Raw genomic sequence first — 15,536 nt, 5'->3', positions numbered from 1 at the left:
AATTTGTACATGGGGTTGATCCATTCGACCAACACCAATATTTGTAAAACTACATAGTAATGCTTACTGTAATTTTAAATTTACTAGTACATCTTCAACAAATTTGGCAAGCTTTTAGTAAACAATAAAAGTCTGTTGTACACTAAACAACAGGGTTTTAAATAAAGTATTTTTTACTAAAGATGTGTCAGAATTTATGAAACCTTTATTGAGTCAGTCTTGGAGAAAGGTGATTCCTGATACAGTACTTACCTCCTCTCACAAAATTAGCTCTTCTTATTCAGTGCTACACTTTATATGCAAACCTTTTCTCTGCACATGCCATAAGCCTTCTGCTCCTCCCTACTGAAATTTAAACATTCCAGTGTGTGTCTCATGCAAATCAACATGCATCACTTCACCACCAATAGTAACAGGACATGCACATGTGGTGCATGAGACTTCCTCTGCTGAACCATCACTTCTTGTGTGGCTGTGCTTATATTTAGACACACTTCTTGTTTGTTTAATATTTCATGTTTGACTTAAGTTTTTTTCACAAAGTGATTTTCTTTAATTTATTTAGTTTTCATTTAGACGGTTTCTTAACTTTAAAATTTTATCAGTTGGTTTCAGTTGCATTGTTATTTTGTCACCACACAATTTGGTGGATTCTTTGTCACTGTGAATTTTGAAGTTTTTTTTACCACTTTAGGGGTTACACCAGTGACCAGTGTTCTTTTTCAGGCCTTAGGTGTGGGTGACCCAATGATAGATTTTTCTGTGGAAAATCAAATGTTACACGGGCTAGTCATGGTTTTCCTGTTGTTGGAATCTTCTAGGTATGCGATTTTAGCTTGGGTTTCATTTACCATTGGCTTATCTTCGGGATTTACGCATGGCCCCATTTCTGCAGTGGTACATTTTTGACAAGATCCTGGAAACACTTAAAGCCTTGGTGACATCTGTTTAACAACAATCTACCCTTACCAATATTGTTGCTTGTTTATCTCAGTCAAAGTCCCATATGACACCTATTACCATTTCCTGTTCCTTCCCCTTCCCAACTCTTACCTGTCCTTTCTTCTTGGAGTGCCTCTTCTATTTTTTGATGAAAAACCTAATATCGCCAGCAATACAGGTGACTACTCAGTGAGAGCTTGGCTTGCTGATTTTCTTCATCTCTGGCATTCCTTCATTGAGGATCAATAGGTTCTTCAGGTTTTATTAGATGGATTTGTAATCCCCTTTTTTTTTTCCATTTCCTTTCCCTGTTTCTTTCCTTTTTCCTTGAGATCATACACTGCTGGCCAAAATCTTAAGGCCAATGAACAAAAAGAAAAATATACATTTTGCATTGTTAGATGAAAAAGATGAAAATAAGAAAAGAGAAAATAAAAATAAAAAACATTTTTAGTATTTAATAGGGAAAATGTGAACACTATGAAAGTAGCTTAAATACTAGCTGGTCAGAAGTTCAAGACCATACCAAAAAGAAGTCCTAAACAGGGTAGGAAATGCCCAACAAGAGGTCTCAGTAGTGAGTTGCACATTAACTTGATATTGTTCTTATCTTTGGTTTGTCCATCTTGGGGTGGTTAATCAATTTCAAGTCCTGCCATTTAAGCTTGTTTCAGCTACTCATGTTTTCTCTCAGGTAGTCCAAGCATTTGCTCGAAATCTTCATATTCTGAGGTTGAGTTTTCACTATTACATGGATGACTGGCTTCTTCAGGCCATTCTGAAATAAAGGTTGTCATCCTCACTTGGAAGCTCCTTTCAGTGGCTTCTCAAATAGGCTGGTTAATCAAACTGGAAAAGTCCTTCCTCAGGCCTACTAAATATCTGATATTTGGGGGCTCATTTCAACACTCCTGTCAGTTGTACCAAGTCTTCTTCTTTAAGACTTCATTCTATGGAATTGTTAATTTGCCACAACCTCTTTATTCCAACACTTACTGATTATGAGTTTTTATAGCTTTTGGAGATGTAGTCTTCAGTGAAGTCACTGGCCCCTCTTTGTCATGTGAGATCTCTTAAGTGGGCTCTTCCCAATTATTGGAACTTTGCATGGGATCCTCTTTATGCTCTCATTACCTTTTCTCTTATCCTGCGAGATGATTTACTTTAGTGGTTGGAGAAGGCACATACATCAGTGTGTGTGTGCCACTTCCTCTCCTACATTTGGTTCTATGTTTTTTTTTATGGATGCGTCCATGCAGTGCTAGGATGTATTGGTCAACCATCAGGAAGCTTCAAGCCATTGGTCTGTGGAGTAAAGCACATTGTATATCAACATTCTTGAACTTTAGCTCTGCATGTGGTGTTGAATCACTTACTTCTTCTTGCTTAACATTGTCTGGTTGAGAGATTTGTGTTTTGAGACATGGAATCTCTTATACTAGGCTCATGAACAATACATTCATTTCATTGTGTGTCAGGTGCCAGGTGCTTTTAGTCTTGTTATGGATTGTTTTTATCACCCCCACCAGATATATTTTGCAGAATAGTCCTTAGATCCCCTTGTTTTCAGGTAGCTTTGCAGTTGGTGGGTTATCCTCCATGTGGATGCATTTGCTACAAGTCTCAGTCACAAATTACCTCTCTTTAAGTTGCCCATCCCTCATCCTCAGGTTGTGGCTGTTGAGGCCTTAAGCCAAGATTGGTCCCACAAATATCTTCATGATTATCCTCCTATTCAATTACTTTATTTAGTTATTTTTCTCTCATCCATACCACTCCTTATTAGGTCCTTTTTGATTGCTCTTTATTGGCCAGCTCAGTTGTGGTTTCCATGGTTACAGTACCTGCTATTCTCTTCTTTTGTTGCCTCCCTTCCTTTTTCAACTTCAGCTGCCAGTCACATCTCATACATGACATCTGGCATCTTCATGTCTGGCTTTTATCAAGTCATTTATGGTGAAATTCAGTTTCTCCCATCAAGTTGCATTCTTTTTAGCTGGTTCCCTATGTTCTTTTCCCATGGAGGTGTATCAGCACAAATTGAAGGTGTCTCACACTTGATCTACAACTTGGACTTCCTGCTGATCAGTGTACTGTGACTTGGGTTGTGGAATTTCTCACTTGATAAATTGACTGATGGTCCTCGGGCTCCTTGATTGCGAGTTATTAGGTGGCTTTATCCCACACTTTTTGTTTTTCTTGATACTGTTCAGTTTTTACTTCACCTACCCTTACTATATTTCTTAAATTTCTTTAGGGTGTGTCATCCCCTCAGACAAACTACCCTTCCTGATTAAAATGTTAATGTGGTGCATCATTCCTTTATTTTACCTTTGTTTAAACCACTTTCCTTGTGTTTCATGTTTTGTTTTTCCTTTAAAACATATTTCCATTTCTTAGCATGTGAACATCGATGGTCGGACTTGTTTTTCATTGATGTTTTATGTACACTTTATCATCTGTCTTCTTCTTTATCTGGATCATTCCTTCCTCCCAAAAACCGCAGTGGCTTGGGAGTGTAGCTCCTCCTTTTTGCCTATTTCCCTTCCTTCCATTTCTCATCTTTACCCTTGACCAGATCTGGTTAGATTTCTGTACCTGGTCAGGGCTCTTTGCTGGTATATTGCTGGTACAGCTTCCTTCCATGGTACACATTCCTGACTCTTTATCACCTGGTAGTCTTCCTCCCTTCATGATTTTTCACTTTTAACCCTTACTAATTAGGGCCTACTTTTTATCCAATTGGCTTATTTCTCCTTGTCCTCTTCCTTCCAGAATTTGTTCTGGATGTCTTCTCATTAGATTAGACACATCTTTTTTTCCCCTCAATTTTCATCTTCACTGTCCATGAAAGGAAGTTCCACAATCATGAATATGAACTGCACCCAATATATTTGTCTTCCATTATCTACATCACATCATATTTCTTCTTTGTCAAGTTTTCATCTTCTGCTTGTGACCTTCAGTTTTTGGTGCAACTGTAATAAGTTTCTATTGATACATTCTTTTCTTTTCAAGGACCTTCTCTTTATAAATCATTACATGCCATAGAGTGGTGCTAATCATATATTATTTAACTTGAAATCTACACTGTTTGGTCATGTTTATTCTTTTTTATATTCCAGGGCTTTGCAATGGTCACCATTGCAATGGGTTTTGCACAAGATTGCTTGTAAGTGAATAACCTTGCAATATTTTCCTTCATAAACATGCATGTTCTGGATCATACCACACATGGACTGTATGGGTAAAACTGAAGATGATAGTTACTCATTTCTGCTCAACTTGTAGTGAATATCTCTGTATGATCAGAGTTTCAGTTTATAATATTCCTCTGAACTCTCCACCATCTTTTCACCATCCTGAATGGGTTCCACACAAAGATAGCATGACAACAAAACTTAATATGTAGTGTTAAACATTCCGTGATTACGAGAATCCCACTTGAAGTAAAAATGTATCTTGTGACAGCTGGTACAAGTATTAACATTTTTACCAAAATAAAGCAGAAACAACTTTTCGACTGCACCCAATATATAAGGTCATTTTCAGCTTAACCTTTGTTGGCATTTTTCTACATTGTAAAGACATTGCATGTGGCACCATGACAGTTATTTCAGACCCCAAATTTGATCAGTATGTTTTTCAAGCAGTACCCTAACGACATGTCCGGTACAAGTATATGGGAATTCTAAAGAATAGTAAGTATTCTCACCCTGGTTCATTCAATTATCAATAGGGATCAGTGAAGCATTATCATTGTGTTGAAATTTATATTCTATAATGGCATAGAAGAATTAGTTCCTTAAAATGGAAAGAATGACTAAATGACCTCTTGTCCTGACACTTTTGCAGTGTACTGTGTATGAGGTAGAGCTGGGCAATTAATGTGATTAATAAATATAATTGATAACCTGAGCAGTGATTAGATCACTTAGTGTCATGTAAACTGACTGATTAATGTTATAAAAAACTTACTAAAAGAAATTAGTGTTTCTGATTATTCTAATTATCCAAGTGATTGAAATATTTCCATTATGATTTCTTGTTATTAATTTAGCAGTGTAACACTAGATAAAAGGCAGCTGGTCATCACCTCCCACTGCCGACTCTTGGGCTACTCTTTTACCAACAAATAGTGTGATTGATCATCATATTATAATGTCCCCACAGCTGAAAGGGCGAGTATGTTGGTGTGAACTTGCAACGCTAGGCACTTACGAATCAAGTGCCTTAACCACCTGGCCATGCTGGGCCTCTAAGCTATTAGGATTGAGAGTTTTAAAATAATCATCTTATCAAAATTAATGATTTTAATTGCTACTGATTTTAATTATTCCAGCTTTCCAAGTCTGATGGTAGAATAAATGATTATCATGTTTCACTAATAAGTCAGCTTTAAATATGTGTGCATGTAGGATCATTGTAGAGAATTCATGCCACCAAATATGTCAAAAAACCCCACAGCCAGATTTAGTTGGAAACTGTAGTCTCAATGTTTCATTCTAACTTCAAAAAACATGCATGGAAATATAAAATTTGCACCTAGAACATGTATTATTATACATTCTGTTTACAAATATTTGGCAGTAAAGTAAATGAAACCAGGTACTTCCAAATGTGCAAACCAGTTGGTTGAAAAAGGTTATTATTTGTGATTATGTTTTTTTAGAATTGTCAGAATTAAGGTGGTTGTATACCTTTGACACTGTTTGTGAAATAACTAAAACCTTTTGGTGGTTCAAGTTTATCCTTGAACTTTTTATTGTTTTTACAGCTTTTTCTTTCATGATGTGTATGAAAGCTCTCAAGTTTTTCTTTTAGTTAATCCAAAATCTTCAACACAACAGAAATATCATTTATTTGGACTTGTCTGATAACAACATTGAAAGCCTGGGGGATATTTCACATCTTGAGAAACTGAAGGTGAGGGGAACAAAACAATTAGAAGTATGGATATGTTAACTTAGTAGAAAAGTGTTGCAAACATTTTGATATTTATTCATGCAAATGCTGTACAAAATTTGTGTGAAATTTAAGCAATAAATTCTGAGATGTCTGGTATAATTTAATGATCTTTATTATGAAGATAGAAGACAAATATTTAATATTTCTTTGGCTCTTTATTCATAAAATCATGGATAAAATTCTTCAGTCATAACTTTTAAACCTACTAAATGTAATAGTGATATACTTATATACAGACAGAATAAAAACACTCAACATTAGATATTCTCTAATGCATATGGATAAGGTGTGCATCATTGATTTGGCATAATACTTGCACTTATAATACAAGTAAACTTTTATAAAACAGTTGTGTTTTGAGTATAAGAAGCATGTTTGTAAAAATGAAAACATTTTGAGGCTAAAATTAAAGAAATGTTCAGTACATCAAAGTACATGAGCAAAAAAGGTGAAGATAAAATGATGACATTCATAAAAATGCATGTGTGGAGTCAATATAAAAGAATAAAATTCTACTATTTTATATTATGTATTTTTTTACAACCCAAAATGTATTGTAGCCACAGATGAGCAACTAATAGTATGGCTCTTAAGGATTTTTTTTAAGTACAAAATTTTAGTTCATAGCTCTGTCATCTTTTGACTGATTTGTGATCTAATTACAGTTTTCGACTAAGGAGGACAAATTTTTTGGATAAATGTATTTGATCATGCCTATGGTCTTATAGATTAATTTGCTCTAATCCTGTCTGAAAGAGTTTCAAGTGCCGTGGCTATTAAGGGTTTCCTCTTATTTCATTTTATTCTGTGCATACCAGTGATTTGGTTTAATTCTTTTTTATTGTGCACATTCACTGATGTGTATCTCATATTTTTATTTATAAAAAATAATCTTAAATGATATTAAATATACAAGATATATTTGAAGTACATGTTATTATGATAGCTACATTAATAAATAAAATAAATAATACTTTATTTTTAAAACATTCCTTTTTACTTCTGGTAGACCTTACATCTAAATGGAAATCATATTTCCAGTCTCCATGGAGCATCTTCTTACTTACCTCCATCCATTTGCATCTTGTCTTTAGCAGACAATAATCTTTCAGACTTAAATGAAGTGAGTAAATCATTTTAATGTATTAGTCATCAATAATATTTGGAGATGTTAAAGCAATCAATTGTCGTATTGAATCTAAAACATTCCATGAATGTAAGTGATAAATTTAATTGTGGCGAAAATAAACTTTTGTAATCTTCTAAGGTTGTTTAGCAGTATATAAAAAAAAAACTGAATAACAAAGGAAATTCAATTAAAGTTTCTTGTTCAGGCATTGGCTCAAAAATGGGTATGGTGGTCTTGCATTTGTGATATTAAAGTAAAAGATAGTTTCACACATTGCTAACTTTTCAATTTACCTGTGTTTTTAAATTGGCATTAGTATAACTGTAATCTTAGTCACATCTAGAGTACAGGATATTTGTTTTTTGTTTAAAATGTTGTCATATGCTAAACAGCTTGGACAGTATGGTAGTTGAATATATGAAGATTCATTGAAAAACCCACCTGACTCTTTTTATAAAAAAGAAACCTGACTCTTTAAAAACACCATATAACTTTGTTTATCATAATAAATAAGGTCTGTTTCATGTTGTTTAGTGAGAGATTCCAGATATTTTACAAAATTAGAAAATACGTAAATCAAGAAAATATTTTTGCATATTGATACAAAACAGTGATCTTACACTTAGTAGGTTCACTATCTGATAAATGAACTTCACCTAACTTAGGTCTGAAATGCCTTGGAAAGATTGTTTCTTAAGTAGAAATATAATGTCTTATTTTTGGTCCATCAGTAGCACAGCGATATATCTGCAGACTTGTACTGCTAGCAACTGGGTTTTTAATACTCGTGATGAGCAGAGCAGAAATGGCCGTTGTGTAGGTTTGTGCTTAAATACAAACAAACAAATTGTTTCTGTTAACTATTCTATATTGTGTATTGTTATAGTTCATAAAACAACTACAATTTTCTTAAAGTGGTAATGGAACTTTTGTTGTTTTTTTATTTACAGATATCTCACTTGTCTTCACTCACTTGTTTGGAACATCTAACTGTAAATAACAATCCTTGCATTGTGTTCACTGGTCAGACAGTGTATCCTTTTGTAATCCACAAATTTGATTGAAACACCTGAAAACATTTCATTGTTTTTAAATTTAATAAACAGTTATATAACAGTCCTTTTATGTTGTGTTTGAATGATCACTATTAATATAATACAAATTTATTAGTTTTGCATTTGCACTGTTTACTCATAACAATTAGAACTTCCCTGTGCAAATACAGCTGCTTATTATGTATTTTTGTTTATAGCTTTTATTAGTTTCTTTGTCAGAATAAAACTTATAGAATTAAATTTAAAAATATCTTAATTTATCTTTTTATTAGTAACCTGAACTTATCAATCCAATTTTGTAATTGTTAAGGCTTAAGATATTTAGTTTGAAGCACTAATTAGAAATACACTTCTTGATTTCTTTCCCATGAGGTTGTTTGATATTGGTTTAATATATCATTACTTTTCCTATTCTGTAGCCTTAAAAAGGAATATTGATTATTTTTTTTCTTAAAGTAAGCTAAATTCATAAATCTAATTCTCAGTAATCTGAAATAAAAAAACTGAAAACAACCAGTCTACACCACCAAATGACTAATATTTTTTCTGGTATTACTACCTTCTGTAATTTTTGTTCCTAAATTAGATTTGATCATATTTCCAAATTTCTCATCCACTTGTACTCTTTTAGAGTTGTGGTTGTGTCATGTTTTTTAACATGAACTTACTAACCTGGTACTGTAGCATAACATTTTATAGATTAGTTCTGTTTATAATATATCATGATGAGTGAAAAGAACATCCTAAATGTGCTCTTCCAGTGGGTTTGATTACAGACCTTTTGTTGTGAATTGGTGTTTAGGGGTGCGTGTGCTCGATAATTACGTAGTTACACAGAGGGAAAGGTAAGTTTGTTTTACTGTAATGTTTTAAAATATCCTTTAAATGAGAAAATTAACATACATGTTGAAGTGGGGCTAATGATAAAAATATATTCTTTGATATGAGTATACTTCTTAAATAACATTAAAGTGGCTAACTTACATATATTGCTCACACACACTTAACACTGTTAATGCTTGGAAACAGTTAATAAAAAAGTTTACACAACAGGTATGTAATTTTAATATATAATACTTACCTTAGCCATATTAAATGAAAGAAGCAGTTTGAAGAACCACCATAAAAATGAAGTATATTTCAGGAGATTCAAGCACTTTCAAACAGTTGATTCTTCTTTTGAAGTTTAATAGTTATCTTGGATCTCCTATACACTTTAGTGATCTTTTTCTAAGTTCTCAAAATTAATGTTGTGAACATTTTATGAATGCTTTAAATATCAGTTTAAACAAAAAAAATAAATTATTTATTTTTACCTCTCAGTATAAAATTGAAATCTTAAAGCAATAGTTGTTTTTTGATTTAAGTTAATTTTATTTTTTAGCTACAAAGATTATCTGTTCTTTAATTGAAGAAAACATTAAACATGATGTTCAGACATAGTTGTCCATGCATACAAATTTTCAATACTATCATGTTCACAGTGTGCTAGTTTTTATTATTTTGTTTTGAAAAAGAAACATTGTAGAGAAAGTTACCTCTCTACGAGTAGGGATACAATTAATATTGGTGTTTGTTTTTTTGTATTTCATCAAGGAACATAAAAGTCTAAGATGAAATTTTTTTATTTTGCCAGATGACATTTAAAAGTATATATGTGAAAAGTAAACAAGCTACAATTTTTATGATCATGGATCTTCTTGTGAGTTGAAAATTCTGAAGATCACAAATATTTTGATCACTGAACAGATATCAGCACTTAACTAGAAATCTGATGAAACAATAATATAATGATGATGTTAAAAGTTTATTTTTAAAAAATAACAATAAATTCCCTACTTGAAAGGTACTCATACTTTGGTCATATTGTGAAGTCATGACAAGGTAAAAATATGAAAGTACTTTAAAAACCTTTAACAACATATGAAATTTATTTATATGTTGTAATGTGAGACAAACCATCAATTATTTCAATTTCATTCTCCCATTATTTCTAAAAAATTATCTTTATGATTATAAATGTCTTACAATTATATTAATTTGTGATTTTTAAATCACTTAGTTTGAAGGCTGAATGGCTGTTCAGTCAAGGTAAGGGTCGCCACTTTAGACCAGGAGAACATATGGAACTTGTAGAATATCTAGCTCACGTGTGTCCTCTTACCTCTGTCAGTCAGGTAGGTTACTTCTAAAGTTCAATAATAATTTTTTACCTGGTTGAAAAAAAACAGAGTAATAATTTTAATTTTTGTTCTTTCTTGTCATTGAGCATTTGAGGTATAGAAAGTTGTAAGTTTTGTTCAATGTATTTTTATGTTTATGTTTTATGTTTATGATCTTGACATTTTTTTTAGTTATTCTTTCCTCATATGTTTTATGTTGAGCAGATTTTCAATTGAGGAAAAGATACAAACACAGTTAATCCTTGTTAAAAATACTATCATATTAAACAAAATTCCCATAAATTAACTACTGTACAGATGTCCACAGAAGAGGAAGAGCGTTTAACTCGTGTTCTCAAGATGAAACGACAGCACAAGGAGCAGTTGCTTCATGAACTGTCTACTTTTCCAGGAGCCTCAGAAAATGATACAGCTACTACACAGAACCCTAGTCAGCAGTGGTCTTTAAGGAAGGAGTTCAGTCAGCCACAAAACTCTCCTTCTCCTACTCGTTCCAAAAAGACTAATTTACAGAATAGTTGTACTGATCAGACACCAAGACTAAATGAGAGTTTTGTTAATAATCATGTTCACCATTGCAGTAACATACAGTCACAAAATACAGGTTTGTGTAATAATTTTCTGTAAATTTTGTTAAATTTAATGAAATAAATTTAGTAGTTAATTAGTTAACTTCTCTTTAATCCTACTGAGACAGGTTTGACAAGTCTTCTTGCAGTCACTGATCAAAGGCTATGTCATCACATCTGTAGACTTGCATTCAAAACTGTGTTGAACTACTAACTTATGAATGTATGTCAGTAAGTTTGGTATCATATTGTAGATTATAATTCAAATTTCAGTATTATGTATTACTTAATTTCTTGATTTTTAAGTAAATATAAAAAAACAACACCTAAATATCAATTTTTGTTTGTCACATGGTATATTGAATACAGAATTGGTTTAGATTTGATGTTTATGATGTCCAAATACAAAAATCTATAGTTTCTTACAAATTATAAACTCAATTATTGATATTGGCAAGCTATAATGTTAAATACGAACCTCTTATTCTCTGAGATATTCATAGGTTTAGTAAATCAAAACATAGTGGCCCCATCCATCTCTTTGCATTTATGGAAACACTTCTTCTGTCTATGACATGTGAACAACCAATCAAAAGTTCAGAGTGTTCCCTTCAAGGTCGTCTGAGCTTCTCCAAAGTATTTACACAGTAAACCCTTTTTTTCTTGGTAAATTTCAAGTGGTAAAACATTGTTGAGCTAAAAAAAATCATATTTTTTTAGACTGAAATACATCTTAGGTACTAAGCCTGGTAAACTATAGTGGAATTATGTGATATTTATATTGTAATTTAGGATTTTTGTTATTTCAAATTGCCTATATAAAACCTAAAAAAATTATTTTGCTTTACATTCACCATGTGCAAAAGTTGATAAGGCTTAGAAAGTTATGGGAAGCCACAATTGAGTACAAAATTCATGACTAGAACAAATTGCTCTCTATATTTCTTTTATTTACTGTTCTGTGTTTTAATGAAAGTAACTGAAAATTTAAGAACTTGTTTGTAAATAGTAATAATGTTTATGGATATATAATGTGTTATAACCAATATTTAACTGTATTATTCAAAATACTGGTTCACTAGAATATAAAACCCAGACCGGTTACTTTGTAAAATCCAGTTTTATATTATTGGATATGGTAACATAAGTGCTTAAGCACTGCATCATTCAACTTCTGTAATGTTAATCAGGTAATGTTTAAAGTTAAATAAAATAAAAATAAAATATGTAAAATGTTATGAGATTCAAGCCACTTACACTAAAGATATGTGGTTTTGTGTTATACTTTGTAGTAATTCTAGAAAGTGAAAAATCTTAATTTGTATCTGGAATTAACCAAACCCATACATAGATACAACAGTGAAAATAACAAATAAAATATAAAGTGTTTGCTTGTACAATTTGATAATTATCTGATGTATAAAAGTATTTTTCACCTTAAAATAAAAATTACTTCACACGTTGAATGGTCAGTATTTGAAAATAAAAAATGCATGAGTAAATACTTAATTAAAAAAATATTAAAACTGAATTATAAAATCTGATACTTTATGCAGGAATGCCTTATAATGTTTACTGATAATCTGTAAAATCTCATGAAGATATGTGTACGTCTTAAAATGTTACTGTATAACTGCTTTATGGTTACTTATGGGAATATGGGTTGGGTGGAATCCACCTACCAGTATTAGAAGGGTTAAAATATACTTAGTTCTTACTTTGCTTTAGTGTATAGTTTATTAGTTTGGTTCTGGCTGTTTATATCCCTCTATTTATTAGCAATTCCTGAATATGATTAGACATGAATGATGACTTTTATATCCCTGTGTTTATTGACAGTTTCTGAAGATGGTTAGAGATAAATAATGGCTTTTATACATGTGTGATGATTGGTAGTTCTTGAATACAGTTAGACATAAATGAGCAGTATGTTATTTAGTATTATAATTAGTAAGTACACTAGTGCTTGGTAAAATAATACATTTCTTTAACAGACAGCACAGCAGAGATGACATTCATTTCAGATGCTTGATAAATCAGTAGTATAGAACAGAACCAGTATGATAGAGTATCTTGAAAAGAAAAACTCCTAACTTTTGTACTGGGTATGTTCCAAGTAACCAGTCTAGAAAAAACCTAATCTTATTGGTTAGATTACCTTGTCAATCTTTTATTGGAAGTGAGTAAAAAAATATTATGTACAAGTTTGGATTTATGCAGAATATGTTCCTTACATCACCTTCAAAATCACTTTTAAACAGGTCAAAATCATGTTCATGATTGTACTAAGCATCCTATTATATATTATTATTGGTACTTATTATTTTTCATTTCCAATATTTGTAGTATGGAATAGTGTGTTTGACTTTATTATAATGTCTTTCATTACTTAGTGCTTCTGATATTTAAGTAGTATCTCAAGTTTGAATACTGTATGAAGTTCTCTTCTTGCATCTGTTTTTAAATCTGTCTAAGGTAGTTGTAGTAATAATCAGTTTTTCTGCTCTTGTTTTGAATGCTTACTGAATAATGCTGAGAGAATAAGGCTTGTAGAAATAGGAGGGGAAAAAGGGTTTGTGCAAGTATTGGTAAATATTCAGAATCATTGAAATTTTAAAATTTTTGGGTCAGTATTTTAACTATAAAACATGTTTAAAACTGATTTTGAATACTTGCATATTGCTTAAAATTTTCTCCTGCTTGTTCTTTGGCTTGTATTCAGGCTTTTCAACTTTAAACCCATATTTGTATTTACTAGCATGATTATGAAAAATTCTGAAAGAATAAGGCTTATAGTTGGTAAGAATGATGAATACAGTTTAGGTACAACAACTGTGGTTTGTGTTTTCCTAATAATAGAAGGTGAACAAAATGTGGTGTAGGTTAAAAAATCAGCTCTTTAAGGGAAGTTTACTTTTCATGTGGATGGTAAAAAGGCCCTGGATTTGAGTAAAGTTGTGAGACACCAGACCCAGTATATATATGGTAGATTAACTACTTCAGATGTTCTTGATTGTAATTGTAAGTATAAAATATTTCAATCTTTATTTGTCAGTGAGTGAGCTGTGTATTATGATTGTTACAACTTTTGTACTTTTTTAGATATACTCTTTTTTAGTTTATCTTTTATAAGCATGAAATATTGCAGAATCAAACTGACTGTACATACATTTATATAGTGCTACTAAAATATCTTTGTACTTTGTATGTGTTGATAAGTTGTTTGTACAGTTTCCACTTTAATTATATTCATGTGCAAAATGACTTAATTTACTTGAATGCATGTTAGAAATCTTTTATAGAAATATAGAGTAGAGAAATTTATTTTTATTTAATGGCAAGTTCAACAAAACAGTGTCACTTGCTCTAATGCATATGGTGGTAAACTTGTAAATTTAAAATTCCTATTTTAATTGCTTTGCAATCACTGTGTTTATATTATTCATTGAAATCAGAAGGAGCATTTTACAAACTCATTGGTTCTGTTACTCTTAATAATATTTTGTAATTTTTTCAATGTGCTTTAATATTCCCATATGATAATTATAAAACATATTTAGTAGATTTCAATGAATAATTGTGCTTCTAGTGAATCAACTAGAAAGATAGTATGTTACAGCAACTACTTGTGCTTCTGATAAATAATATTGTAAGATGAAGTTTTTAAGTAACTGTTAAATTGGGAATGTGGAAACAAGAAAAATTATATACTTAAAAGATCTTGAAAGAATAAGGAATTTTGTTTTTGATTGAACATGTAAGCCATTCTAATTTTTTGAAACACTTTTGCTACTATTTAAAAGTTTGAGTTTAATTGAAACACTAAGTTACCATTTTGTCTGAGAAAAACCTGAAGCTTAACATTTTGTTTTCAGGGGGGATGGGAGATAACGGAGGCCAAAGCTTAGAGGGGTCCTATAACTTACCAGAACATTTATAATAACGAAATATACTGTAGAATGTCAGTGCATGTAGGGGACCCATGGTCTAAGTAACCTTTAATCTGTTTTTTTCTGTGATTATGTTTTATTATTTTAATACATTAGAATGTTGTGAATTTTATTCCTTTTAATATATTAACTGGTTTAATTTTATCTGTAGAGAATGCTGTTACATACAAAGAAAAGAACAAGAATTTATCCCAAACACCTTCTCCCACAAGTGAGCAAATATGGATATCAAGTAAGAAATCATTTTAGCTTTTACATTAATATTTTTGTTTATTACATTAGAATTAACCCTTTCATGACCAATGACTACCTCTTTCATGTATAAGGTGCACAACTGAATATGAAATTTCAAAATTTAAATAAACATTTTAATATTTACTCTTAATGACGAAAAACCCACTTGAAATAAAAATGTATCTCAGAACGGCTAGTATGGGTATTAACACTTTTATTAATAAAGAATAGAATAACGTTTCTGCCCATTTTGAGGGCTCTTGTTTGTAAAACATACACGCACAAAAGCTAAGAAGCTGTCAAATCTTCAGAATATAATTACTGCTATTTGTCTTTTGCATGATTTTTCCATCTTTTTCACAGATTTTATTAGTATAGCTTCTTGTTCTCACCCTCTTATGATCTCATAGCATTAAGATTGTCTTTGAAAATAGCCATAGGCAAAGTTTGAATTCCATTGGATGAAGCAAATTATGAAATAAGTATGTCAATGTAAAGTCAATAAA

At 31.4% G+C, this 15,536-nt stretch overlaps 1 protein-coding gene across 5 annotated transcripts in view; it reads left to right on the top strand.

Annotated features, from left to right (window-relative positions):
- Window positions 1-15,536, top strand: part of Cep97 (centrosomal protein 97kDa) — a 64,992-nt gene that overhangs the window by 15,783 nt on the left and 33,673 nt on the right. For all 5 annotated transcript variants that reach the window (XM_076448696.1, XM_076448697.1, XM_076448698.1 and 2 more), the window contains exons 5-11: window positions 5,767-5,868; window positions 6,920-7,033; window positions 7,990-8,072; window positions 8,856-8,939; window positions 10,157-10,271; window positions 10,575-10,881; window positions 14,948-15,028. In XM_076448696.1, the coding sequence (XP_076304811.1) occupies window positions 5,767-5,868; window positions 6,920-7,033; window positions 7,990-8,072; window positions 8,856-8,939; window positions 10,157-10,271; window positions 10,575-10,881; window positions 14,948-15,028 (886 nt within the window). The remainder of the gene's footprint in view (window positions 1-5,766; window positions 5,869-6,919; window positions 7,034-7,989; window positions 8,073-8,855; window positions 8,940-10,156; window positions 10,272-10,574; window positions 10,882-14,947; window positions 15,029-15,536) is intronic.

The sequence above is a fragment of the Tachypleus tridentatus genome, chromosome 8, assembly GCF_004210375.1.
Source record: "Tachypleus tridentatus isolate NWPU-2018 chromosome 8, ASM421037v1, whole genome shotgun sequence".
Taxonomy (NCBI): Eukaryota; Metazoa; Arthropoda; class Merostomata; order Xiphosura; family Limulidae; genus Tachypleus; species Tachypleus tridentatus.
This window is presented reverse-complemented; position numbering and strand designations above follow the sequence as displayed.